This window comes from Thalassophryne amazonica, chromosome 12, assembly GCF_902500255.1.
Source record: "Thalassophryne amazonica chromosome 12, fThaAma1.1, whole genome shotgun sequence".
Classification (NCBI taxonomy): domain Eukaryota; kingdom Metazoa; phylum Chordata; class Actinopteri; order Batrachoidiformes; family Batrachoididae; genus Thalassophryne; species Thalassophryne amazonica.
Genome location: NC_047114.1, coordinates 15,066,498 through 15,079,843, shown reverse-complemented (window position 1 = coordinate 15,079,843; position 13,346 = coordinate 15,066,498). Strand labels below are relative to the sequence as shown.

At 41.3% G+C, this 13,346-nt stretch overlaps 2 protein-coding genes across 3 annotated transcripts in view; one reads left to right on the top strand and one right to left on the bottom strand.

Moving 5' to 3' along the window:
• The window catches only part of LOC117521439 (glycogen debranching enzyme-like), a 211,854-nt gene extending 208,679 nt beyond the window's left edge, over window positions 1-3,175 (bottom strand). Inside the window, 1 exon segment of the mRNA XM_034182736.1 lies at window positions 3,049-3,175. The gene's annotated coding sequence lies outside the window, so the exon portion shown is untranslated.
• Window positions 3,176-7,441: 4,266 nt separating this feature from the next.
• tyw3 (tRNA-yW synthesizing protein 3 homolog (S. cerevisiae)) overlaps window positions 7,442-13,346 on the top strand; it is a 41,421-nt gene continuing 35,516 nt past the window's right edge. For both annotated transcript variants that reach the window (XM_034183324.1, XM_034183323.1), the window contains exons 1-3: window positions 7,442-7,644; window positions 9,681-9,761; window positions 9,850-9,948. In XM_034183324.1, coding sequence (XP_034039215.1) covers window positions 7,459-7,644; window positions 9,681-9,761; window positions 9,850-9,948 — 366 coding nt within the window. In that variant the 5' untranslated portion in view covers window positions 7,442-7,458. The remainder of the gene's footprint in view (window positions 7,645-9,680; window positions 9,762-9,849; window positions 9,949-13,346) is intronic.

The window sequence follows — 13,346 nt, the reverse complement described above, 5'->3', positions numbered from 1 at the left end:
ACGATCACGAGCATGTCAGCTTCCTCTTGAGTGCTCACATTTGGTAGCAACCTGGTAGTCATTGTTCACCATCACACTCCTGCAAGTGACAGCTACGATGTTCACCATACCATTCTCAATCAGTTGCTGAAAAGGTAGAGTGTGGGGGAGTCCTTTGTGGCATTTCTTGCAAGGAATACGGATTTTTCCCTGATCTGGGTTGAATCCTCAACTTTGAATTATCTTATTTTCTTCGATTTGCCTCGTCATCTCTCGAGTGCTTTCCTTCAGTGAGGTGACTTTGGTGTAGGTGTCAAACACAACATGAATTGCAGCATTTTCTGTCAATAAACTTGACATATGCTCTGACAATATCCTTGCTAGTCTTGAAATTCCTCACAGTCATGAGATCTTGGACTACAGACATTCCATCAACAACCAAGTTAGCCATGGAGTGCTCCTCAGAAGAGGTCTCATTACTGTGAGTGTGCACAACACACTTCAGTAGATGGGTCACACTGCTTTTGTTGTTAGTTGGATGAAGGGTGCCTTCTGCTTGCATCATTGTCCCTCATGGTAAACAATCTTAAGTTACACTTAGTAACTGTGTTACCAATTGTAACATAAGGTTCAGGGTATTTTGATCTATTGAGGATGAACAGAGGTATTCAGTGATCTCAAAGATGTAATTTTCAGCAACAATTCAGTTAATTTTTCGGAAAATCAGCACTCAATGAACAGTTTGAACCAGAGAGCTGGACAGAAATTTGCCGCCAACTGTAGAACACTGCGGAAGAGAGGTCTCTCAAACAGCCTGGCTTCAGAAAATCTCCCCTCCTCCTCCTCCAGCTTGGCAGTAAACAAGCAGTGAGCAAAAAACAGCAGTTGAGAGGATTCACAGTGGCTCTTCTCCGGTATCGGAAAATGTTGGATCAGTATTTTCCGATACGTGAATTACATAGGTATCGGAACCCGATACCAATCCGGGATCGGCTCGGTCCCATCCCTAGTAAAAATACTATTGTAACATTGTATTCAGCATTAATTTTAATTTGCATTACACTTAGGGACATTTTTATGTTATTTTCTAACATAAAAAGTCAAGAACATCGGGTTTACGATATCACTCCATTTGAGTTTGGATGAAGCGTAAACCATGACAAAAAAAAATGACTAACATCTTATTTTATATTCAATATAGTCCAACGATAAATTTTTAGCATTGCTGCCAAAATTCTACTCAAAATTTTTATAACCTAATTCTGTTCAACATTAACTGATGGACTATTATGTTTGATTCCTGGTCACATTATCTGGCTTCATGGACAAGACCCTGATACAATACATGTCACTGTAAATGGGTACCACCCTGGCTGGGAAATGAACCTGCTTTGGACTGGCAACCTGTCCGTGGGTAATTATAGACTCATCTGCTTCACGCTCCAGTATCCAGGGATAAGCACTAGTACCAATGGCACTCAAGCCTGTGTATGACTAACATCTAAACTAACTGATCAAATGTACTTCTTTATCTTATGCCCAAACAAAATAGAATAAATCTGGCTGTAAACCTAATAATTTTGGTATACTGATTTAAGGTTAGGTCTGGTACATCTAGCAGGTTACAAGTCCACGAGTCTCAACCCAAATCATCAAAAATGCAGAAACATACTCTCAGGAACAAAAAATAAATTAGACTTTATGCAAAAACCTGACATGTTTTAAATGTCTTGCATTCAAGTGATTAACTCATTCCACCATTCTGACAAGTGAAAAGCCCATAATAAGTCCAAAACCACAAATGTTTAGTTGAGGCCAAGTCCTACATGCATTTGGCTGCTTAGATAGCTATCACTGGACAAAATATTAAAGGATATGAATAGATTCTGGCAGATATGAACTTTTGGGGGCACAACACAGGATAGAAACAAACAAATAAATAATGATAGATATATCTGGAATATATGCTTAAAAATGCAATGATTTCTAACATTACATTATTAAAACCGTTATAACAAAGAAATGTAATTGAGGCTTGAGGTTGAACATGAACTTTCTTGTGAGCAGGTATATATGCATAACCAACAAACAATCAAGCCCTGTAGCATGGCTCAACATTTGCATAAAACATGACTTGGTCCTGCCTAGCTGGCTGCATAGTGACCACTTGTCTCTTGTTGCTGTTAAACACCCACAGATTGAAAATGAATGGCAGCTTTACCTCTGTGTCTTCTAGCTAATGCGATCAAGGCCTCAGCCATGCTTGACTAAATTGTAAACAATGCCATTTGATGACCCTCTGCTGGCCAAACCAAGTAATGACAATTTTCAGGCGCAAAAAGAACATACTATTTTCATTTGTAGAAATCTTAGCATTTTCTAATGTATTTTCATGTTAAAGGTGCATTGGTTTATACAAAAAAAACAAAAAACAACTTGATTTACTGTGTTTTGAGTATGAACTCCTGCTGCCTGGTGGAGGTGAATGCACGCAGAGACAGTACACCGGAACCTGCGCACTGGAACCCCACAAGCCAACACAAGGTCAAGAATCCGCTCCTTAATGTCACCACATCTATTTATAACACTAGCAACCTTTTTCATACTATTAATAATGACACACTGAAAACCAACAAATCCACCCGGTTTCCTCACAATGAGGATACAAAAATAACAACAACAACAATAATAATAATAATAATAATAATAATTAACTCGAAATTCCGCTATCCGCCAACTTGGTTGCTACTTCAATGGAAAATCCCACTTTAATAAAGTTTTAAAAAAAAATGCAGAACATGTATAATGTAAAACACAATTTTACGAAAACCTCATTACTATTTAACGTCCTTGTTAATTATCACCATCAGTAAAAACTAAAAACGCACGGTGACGTCGTGACGGTGTACATTAGTTAATCACTAAAGGGGAATCAAAGGTTAGCGCTAGCTACATTCGAGCGTCCTGTTGTTGGACTTATGTTCACTTATCGTCCGACCACCTACAAAATCCTGGTGAAACAAATACAGAAAACTGTGCAAAAAGGTTAAAATGTTTGCGGTCACCTACCTGTCAGTGACAGAGCTCCGGACAGTTCCTGCTGGACCAACTCAACCAACGGGGGGCGTGGCAACACCACTCTATGACTGCCAGGGTCACGGACAGAGATTACCCCCGTACCAGATTTGTTCGCAAAAGACAGGGCGTTTGTTCTGTACCGAGTTTACTATTTCGGTGTGCGGACCCCAATCAAGTTTACAGGCGGGTTATTTTTCTCCATAAACTGAAACCAGCTCTCAGTCCTTTGCACACACAGAAGAGGTAAACTCAGTACAGAACGAACTTCCGGTTTTTGCGCATTCCGATAGTTCGCGCATGCGCAAATAGCGAATACAAATCTAGTACCGCTCTCATGCATCTGACTGACTGAGGCGATCTCTCGCCCCCTGCAGGGCTGGAGTCTAATAAAAACGCGTGAACTTTAGTCACAAAATAAGTTTATATATTATATATTGATAATGATCAAAGTTTTCGAGACACCCTGGCGATACTTTTTTTTAGCGGTAGTCTGATGTTGGTTCCAGTGGTTATACAGAATAGAAAAGCCTTTTTGTGGAGAATAATTTATTGCAAAGAAATGTAGTTTTGACTAAGTACTTTTTTGCGGTTACACACCTGGAGCCTCATGTACGTACAAAGACTTGCGTTGACTTTGTACTAAAACTTGGTGGACGCTAAAACCTTGAATCAGGCATAAGCAGGGATAGGGTTGGAGTGCCCATGATACCAGGATGCAGTGGTCAGCACCTGTGTGAGCACAGACTCGCCGTATTGATCTGGGCTGGCCGCAGTTCTGTGCGCAACTCCAGTAACAGTGGCCTTTTTAATCGAAATCGGTTTATGAGCCAATTATCGTCATTTGCAAGTATCCCAACGTTCCCTGAAAACATGCCCACGTCAGACCATTTGCAATAAGGTGTTTTAACAACGCTAACGCAGCCGTTAGTGCCATTTTACGCGTCACTTTGCGCATGCTTTTATATCCATCCATATAATTGCAAACATGTGGGTGTGTTAATTGCTTATCACTGTGTTGCTGATGTGCACTCTGCGACTTCTTGTTTTTGCAGTGCATCAGGGCGCTTTACAATAATGCCTCACATTCACCCCAATGTCAGGGTGCTGCCGTACAACACGTTCACTACACACTGGGAGCAACTAGGAGATTAAGGACGTTACCCAAGGGCCCTTAGTGATTTTACGGTCAGGCTGGGATCTTCTGGACTCAAGCCCAACGCTTGACCACATCACCTCCCTATATTTGTTTAGTTTTACCACACAAAGTCCTTTACTGCGCATCTTTTTATTCCCAAGCAGTTAGTTTTGCTTGGTCTCCTTGTCTTTAGCAGTTTGATTTCATACAGAAATACTCAGTTAACTCCAGTATACTCAGTAAAGTCCATAGTCCATAGTTAAATTGGAATTTAATGTCCTAAAAAAATAACTAAATCCTCCCACTCAGAAAATTTGCATTAAAATCATCCCAGATGAGAAATATAACCATAAAGTCAACTGTAGAGTGTCTTGTTACATGACGAGTATTTCTTGCTCTAAATTTTAGTGGTCATCAGCGGCCTTATACGCATATGCCAGACTTGAGTACTTATTTTTGGATTTTTATTGTTGTTTTTTGGTACCACGTGATGCTCTGGCCAATATGAATTATAGTACTGGTACCAGCTTGTTTTGATGTCAGTAGTTCTTGCACCCATGTCTTCCATTGTTGTGTCCTTGAACTGACAGCTGATCTCTAGTACATGAAATAAAATGTATTATATGTGCCAATTTTATTTATATCATGTCAGGAGGATAAAAGATATCTGAAAAATAAATGACTATATATATATGAAATTATGTGTTAATTATATGTTGGTATGATGGCAGATCACTGCAAGTGGTATCATCACATGAACAGTCATTTGTATCCCATGGTGCTCAAACAACAGTATACTGAAGTGACTGGTTAAGAGTCAGCATGTGTGTGTTTGTGTCATGCTGGAACATGAGACTATGATGTCCAGCAACTTCTCTGGGATTCCAAGAATTCTCAGAAGCTCCTGGAGAACAGTTCCTTTGATGGTATGTAATTGCCATGGATTTGTTGTTGTTTGATTAGGTGAAGCTATTCAGTGTACTAACCAACATCCTATTCAGCTGTTATCCCAGTCAATATAAAAGTATTGGACTGGAAGAATCAAATAACATGATCTAAGCTTGATCGCATTAAGAGTAAAAAAGAAAAATATCACAACTTTGTATGAGGTATGTTGGTTTCTAAAAGGGAAGAGATTGTTGGGGAAAGTGTAGTGACACGGACCCACAACAGGGGGCGCAAATGAACGGTCAATAGATGAGCCAAAAGGTAACAATTTAATGTTGTGAATGTGCACAACGATTATACAGACAATCTCAGAATCTGATAGCAGTCAATCCACAAAAGTGACGTGTGGGCAGGCTCGAAGATAGAAGACGTCTGTCCTGAGAAGAGCCGGAACCACACGATATCCACCGCCACAGAACCCGGTGAATACTGGAGCCGCCAAGTCCCGAATTCCCAGGTGATCACCGTCCCCGACTGTCGGATCTGGTACTGCTGGCGAGGAGCACAAACAGTGAGATGTGGGTGTGTGCACACCCAGTAACAAAAACAGTCAGAAGGTGGAAAGTCACCTCCACCTCTAATACACACTCGTGTAGCTCCTGTCAAACACTTATCTGGTTGGGGTGTGAAGCGAAGCCGTCGCGGATTACGCCAACCTCACTGATAAGGCACTCCACAGGAAAGCAGCTGCAAAATGAATTCAGACTAGGACACAGTTAGTTTCTGGCTGAGGATATTACCTTCACAGGTAGATGATATCTCGGCAACGAGGTGGAGATGATGTCCGGTCTTTATGGAGTGAGATGATGAAGTGTAGATAGGTGACAGCTGTCACTCACAGCTGTCACCCCCGGCTGTGTCCGTGGCGGCAGCGCCCTCTCGTGCCTGAAGCCCGCACTTCAGGCAGGGCGCCCTCTGGTGGTGGGTCAGCAGTACCTCCTCTTCAGGCGGCCCACACAACAGAGATATCTTCATTGCCAGGGTTATTTTTAATAAAAACCAATACACTAGTTGTAAATAAAGGGTTGTGTCTGCACAGAGAATTGGCATGCTGTGTTTTTTTCTTTTGGACGATATCTAGTAAATATTGTATGTATCCCTTGCGAGTAACATATAGGAAGCTTTGGGGTGTGAAGAGTTTAACTCGAATACTTTATTTGAAATTGGCCCAGGTAGTCTGGTTCATTATTTGGCCTTTAGATTTTTTTTTCTTTCTTTCTCTTTTTCTTTCCTTTCTTTTTATTTTTTCTTGTTTTATTTTCTTCTTTCCGATCTTTTTTTAAATCACAAAGGTGATTGGAAACTTAGTCCATATTCCAAAATAGTAGGTGGCGGTATTATACCACAACCATATTATTATTATTACTACTACTACACTTATATTTCAGCATGAAAACCAGTCCTTTTGAACTACTGGGTTTTAGTGGATAAATTTTTATCACAAATCAGAGTGTCTGTGGAAATTCTTTTCTGAAGTATCCACCACTGTCATTTCATACTCCCGGTCGACAGGGGGCGATGATACCGCTTTATTTCGTCTTCTCTGTGGTTTTGCGAAGACACTGAACTAGTTCAGTGTGCGAAGAAGCCAACATCTCCAGTGTTCAAACTACCAACAACATAGACAACTACTGTCCAGTCCGCTGCAGGGGAGACAAGTAGTCGTCCGTTTACAGAACATACTTAAGTTAGGGTTTGGTGGGATTTGCTTCAATTACTTTTATGATTATCTGAAGACTACAGGATTACTACACAGGGTATGAGTCGACTGCTGTGTTTTTGTTTTGTTTTGTAATTTTGCTTTAGGATGTTAGCCTCCTGACCTACAGTGCAGTCCAGTTGGTGGCGGTAATGCTCCGTAGACGCTGGTTGCCAACCTCCATTAAACACGAAGAAGAAGAAGAATCCAACATGGCAGGATGATGTCAAGCTGACACGTCTCCGGCTGGGCCATTGTGGGTTGGCTAGTGGATTGTTTCTCATTGGAAAACACAAAGATGGCCTTTGTGAATTTTGTGATGTCCCTGAAACCGTGACTCTTTATTTTGCATTGTCCTGCTTATGCAGAGCAAAGAAAATATATGTTCTGTGTGGTTACATCATTGGGAATTAACACCTTTTCCCTAAGGACCATTCTAGGTCAAGGAGCTTCCCCTAAAGAGAGGGCAATGGCAGTCATAAACTTTCTGAGGAGCACAGGGAGCTATAATAAAGTGTAGGGCAGATAATTCATTGTGTTTTCTAGGTGCACATTCTGACAAGTGGGGGGCAGCAATGCACTAGTCTGCCGGAAATAAAAAGAAGAAGAAGAATCCAACATGGCGGCTGGGAGTTGTTTCTCCGTGTCGTTCAGCCAGTGGAAGAAGCAGTGTCTGATGAAACGTGACCTGAGTAAGAAGGGAAGCGTGGATGAAGACATCGTCCACATCGTGTCTCTTCTCAATAAGTCCCCAAATTTCTTCACCACCAGCTCATGCTCCGGTAGAATAACGGTCATCGATCGGGTGAGTGTGACACGATAAATTGTGGTTTCCACACTGGGACGACTTTTTGTTTGCGGATTAACACTTTGTGTCTGGGGTAAAGTTTCGGCTCAATAAATCAGAACAGAAACACTTTAGGGAAGGTAAACAATGAGTCACACCCTCCCGGTTCACAGGTCAATGCATACAAACTCTACCGATGCCGTTCACGATGGTAAGAACAAGAGTGTTGACAGAGTCATGAAACGCAGCATGTGTGCACCCAGTGCAATGATAAGAAACGTAGAAAAACAACTCACGTGGTAACAGATTTATCTTTGTGACCAAGAGCCCACAATGAGGTGGCGGTTTTATACCTGCATGTTGATTACATGCGCCTGTGTGGATCACATGATTTGCTTCAAAAAATTTTTTAAAAATGGACCAGAACTCAACACGTGATCCACAAACACAACATTAACCCAAACATAACCATTGAGATCATATTTAACACCCCACTTGCTCTCCTATTGAGAAAAAAACAGAGGACAACGACAACAAAAACTCACAGTTGGCTTCATTTAGCTCTTACTCTACATATTCTCAACTTTCAAACAAAAACTTTTCAAACTTGAGCAGTATAAACTTTGTTGCAGGTTTTGTCATAACATCAGCTACCATCACATCAGGACAGCACTCCAAATTCACTTTGGCATCATTCACAGTTGACCTCACAAAATGGTATTTTTTTGTCGATATGTTTACATCTCTCTGCATCTCGTTCCATCGGCCAACTCTACAAAGTGTGTTTGGGCCTTGAAGTCTTCATCAAAGTCTTTGAACTTTGTAATGTCTGTGATGATGTATGAAGTTGCTCCTGAGTCCACCATCATCAGGCCCCGTACGTTGACACTGCGACCTGGCTCGGCTGTCTCTTCTTCATCACTCACTCAAAATGTGAACTCCGCGCTGTTCACCTCCTCGGACACCTGTTTCACATCTACGTGTCCTCTCCTCCTTCAAGTGGCGTCTCTGTGTGTGTTCCACATGCTACACCACTGTTTGCATTAACATTCGTTCGCTGTATGTCCTTTTTGTCCACGTCTGTAACACACTATGTCCATGCCGTTGGCTCTGCACTCACCTCCAGATGCTGCAGCGGCTCTGCCCCTTTGCTGTGCCCAGGCCTCCATGACGCTGTCATCTGGTGTCGCTGTGTGCATTTTCTCAGTGTCTTCATAACTTTGGAGCTTAGTCTTGAATTCAACAAAAGATATCGCTTTGTCACTTTATGTGATAAGGACAGCGAACAGTTTGAATAATTTAGGCAGTCCCTTTAAAATCATTGCCACCAACAGTCTGTCGTTTAATATCTCACCGGTGTTTATCAGGGCGGTGATTTTTTTTTTTTTTTTTAGCACAAATTACATATTTGGTCACATTTTCACTACTTGACTTCAGGAGGGAGGTCAGTTCTGTGTACAGGCTGATCACACAGGGTTTACCTGTGCCAGCTTAATAGTCTCTTAATATTTTCATTGCTTTGTGTCCATCATCAGCTGCGTCTTGTGTGACAAGAGACAAACTTTTGTCATTGAGGAGCTGAATTAGCTCCTCGTACATCTCGGCATTTTTCTCCTCATCTTCGTTGTCATCACCGTTCAGTGATTCATTCAGAATGGTTTCCTTCAGACCTGCCAGCTGAAGATGAGCCAAAAACTTTGTCTCCCACTGTTCATACTTTTGTTCTTCTCCATCAAATAATGGCCGTGACCAGCGGCTGCTCAGCTCGACATTCCTGCATTTCTCACCGGACATGCTTTATGTTGCGACTGTTCTCGGTAAACTGCTGGTTCTGGGTGATTCTGGGGCCATAACCTTTTGACAGAGTCATGAAATGCAGCAAGTGTGTTATAATTTTCTTCTTTAGCAAGACATGTTAATTTGAACCCTGGCAGCAAATACAATTTTCTTGAATGTATGTAATACTTCTAATTTCCCTGCATACGGTTGTCATGGAATTATAACCCAGCACCTGTCATGCTGTGTCTGTGGTGAACCTGTATTTTCCCTTCTAGGTTCCAGCGAGCATTGATGTGCAAAAACAGAATTGTGTGTGGCTGTTTGTCTCCCATCAGAAGTGTAAAGCAGAGGATTTGGTAAGACTTGAGTTTGATGTGTTCTGCAGTGTTGAGTCATTGATTGCATGTTTCAGTTGTTACTTTACACTTTGTGTCTTTGCTTCAGATATCTTGTCTGTTCAAGTCCAGTGGAGATGCTGTGTTGAAGTTCGAGCCTTTTGTACTCCATGTTCAGTGTCGGACACTGGAGGATGCACAGTTATTGGTAAGAATGGTTATGAATGTATTTTCCTGATGCATGGTGTTACTTTAGCATTCATTAAGTACAGTGAATTTTATTAAGTATAAGGGAAGTATTGGCATCAAGGTTTGAGAAGTGGTCCTGTGACCAAACAAGAAAATGACAACGGGGCGATTCAAAAACCTTTAATGCCACAGTTGCTCCCAGTGTACAGTGGTCCCTCGTTTATCGCTGGAGTTACATTCTAAAAATAACCCGCACTAGGCAAAATCCGCAAAGTACTCAGCATTATTTTTTACAATTATTATAGATGTTTTAAGGCTGTAAAACCCCTCACTACACACTTTATACACTTTTCTCAAACAGGCATTAACATTTTCTCACTTTTCTATCCTGTGTAAACACTCTCAAGGTTCAAACCTTGGTAGAAAAATAAGTCCAGTATTATAGAATGAAACCAAAGATCAAAACCTGTTTTCAGGTCCAAGCATTTGTTTGAGAAATAAAAATAGAATGTTTTCCTATAAATAATTATGATGGCTTTTAGAACTAACGAATTTAATTTTAACGATCAACCTACGAGGTTGGACACATACGAAATTATTAATAGTGACTGACCAGTATTTCACAGTTCCTCTGACCGCGCCTCTTCGTCCTGGCGCCACTCCGCTGTAGCGTCTTTTTCCACTAAGTGACACCTCGGTGCAGGTGTCTTTTTACGAGTGAAGAACATAGTTATGGGTAGTTGTTGGTGCTCTTTTTTTCTTCTGGGCGAGAAGATTATAAACAGGCACACGCAGAACACAATGCGCGTGCTGTTTCTTTGCTCACTGCCTCCAGTGTTACTGTTGCAGGACAGATGCAGGACCCGCAAAGAATCCAAGTCATTATAAAGATACAAACCTCTCTCAGTGGCCACGGAGCTCTGCGGCTGCGGTTACCGAGACCATGCAGTGCTGCGGATTTGCCCGCAAGAATTCTATCCTTGCGGGCTGCTGGAGCGCTCTGCATCAAAACAGCGAGCGTAGTCTCTGGACCTGTTGGCAGATTTTGGCCGCAGCTCCGCACAGCAGACAGTGGGGCGGTGTGAGTGGCCCGCTGTGGCACGTACCGAGCCTGCAGACTCGGTAAGCACATCGGAGGCAGTGAGAGCAATCGCGGTGATGGCGACTGGCCCACCTGATAAGGATGCAGAACACAATGCGCTGTTAAGAAAAAAAAAAAAAAAAAGCAGCAGCAGCATGCAAAATTGCATGAAAAAAAATCTGCAAAACTGCGAGTCCGAGAAAGGTGAACCGCGTTATAGTGAGGGACCACTGTACAGATTAGTATTTATTATAAACACAACAGGAGATGATGTAACGACTGCAGTGTGTGTGTTCATTAGGATTTCTCAATGTGACATAAACCTCATGATGAAATCATTTTTTAATTTAGTCTTTAATTATATGATTGCTTTTAATGTTGTAATCAGGACAGAGTACTTACTAAAATATGAAAATCACTATTCTCGTGATTGTGGGTGTTTTAAAATTATGCACAATGGGGCAGGATATCTTCTACCTGTGCAAATGTCTTTTTAACTGAACTTTGACTTCATGGACAGGTTTAATGATTCATTCACTTAATGTTAAAATATAAAAGGAAACAGCTTTTTCAAATAATAAACTAGTTGCTGTTTAAAGAGCCTTTGTTTTATGTAGAAGCATAGCAGCAGGTGTGAATTTGCAGAGACCGGTGGTGCGCACAGTTCTGCTATCCGCTAAGCAAAGTTAGCAAAGCTAACTTTTTTTTCGCGGATTAGCTTTTCAGCTAACTTCAAAAACCATCAGCGGGCCAATTAGCTTCCACTAAATTTAGTTCTGCTAATTTTCAGTCCGCTAACGTTTGTTTTACTGGCATATCGTATAAAGCCGAATGGTCAAAAACATTTGTAAACCTTAAAATCATACATGTTAGTTCCTTTCTGTTACATGTTTTGCAGCAGTCAGGCAGCTGTGAGGAGCTGAGCTCAACCCTACCCTGGCAGAAGGGGCCTGGCTGTGAGGTTGCTAGAAAAAAAGTCATTTAAATTCGGCATACAATGCCCCAGATGCGTGTCAGGAAACATCAAAAGCAAGGCAGTTTTCACTTATGGTTTTGATTTAGAAAGAAAACTAATTCTGGATAGTTCATCGACATTTGCATCAACTCAATCATTTTACAAAATAGAAATATCGCACATACTTTTTGGTTTTAATGTAATGCGCTAATTCTGAAGGTTTGAGCATTAATACACACACAGATGCCAAAAGGCATTATAGGAAAATGAGCCTCCCCTCATCACTGGTTGCTTGGTTTATTTATTTGTAAAAACCAACAGACAAGTTATTATAATGTGTGTTGGTTTTTACAAATAAATTTGTATTTGTAAGCATGTCATTTTTTTTTCATTTGTTTAAAAAAAGGCATTTGCAAAACTGAAAATTCTGTTTAAGTGTGTGATTCTGACTAACTTAAATAAAACAATAATACTCCCAACAACCAGTGTGAAAGTGACCTGGCCCTCTCTCCCAACCCGACCTCTGGGAACAAATCTGTAAGAACACCTTCTCGATGACCAGTAACACCAACTTGCATCTTATGAAATATAAAGTCATACAGAGTTGTTTAAAATGGGACTGGCCAACACAGATATCTGTTTAAAATGAATTTTAGGCAGCACAAATAACTATCTTCATGCAGTCTGGCTCTTGTCACCCAGTCCACTCTCTGTGGGTTAAGCCTGCCGCACACAGAGAGGAATCGGCTGCTTCCTTTGCCACTTGTGGCTGGGGGCACAGCCGAATCCTCTCCGTGTGTGGAGGTGACGCTGTTGCAGCAAGTGTGCACAGATGAGATGAGACACAGATGTTTGTTTTTTCTGCCACAAAAGATCCATGGAACAGTGTGTGTGTTGTGTGTGTGGGTCCTACATCCTTTGCGCCACGCTGTCTGTGCAGCTGACAAATCGCGGTGGATTCTCGAGGCATGCGATTTCTCGAAGCATGCGATTTCAACATGGCGTCAAGCAGTAAAATGGTTGTAGAAGAAATGGCTGGAGAAGAAATTCATGGAAATGTGGTCCTAATTTCCATGTCTCTATGACATACAGTCTCCGGAGTTTAAGGACAAAGGCACTTGAAGAAATTGCGAAGAACTTGGACCAAACTGGTAAGAACTCTGATCTTTTGTCCAGAGCACAGCCACAACACGACTCCGTGGTCTGGTTTTCCACAGAAATGTGGTGTTATCCACAATCGTACCATAAGATAAGAGAGAAAAAAGTTTAATTAAACATATAGAAACTGTAATATTATCAATTGTGCACTTATGAAAGTACCTTAAACTTTTTATAAAAATGATTGCAAAGAGGCAGTACAGCATACAGTGATTCCATTGAT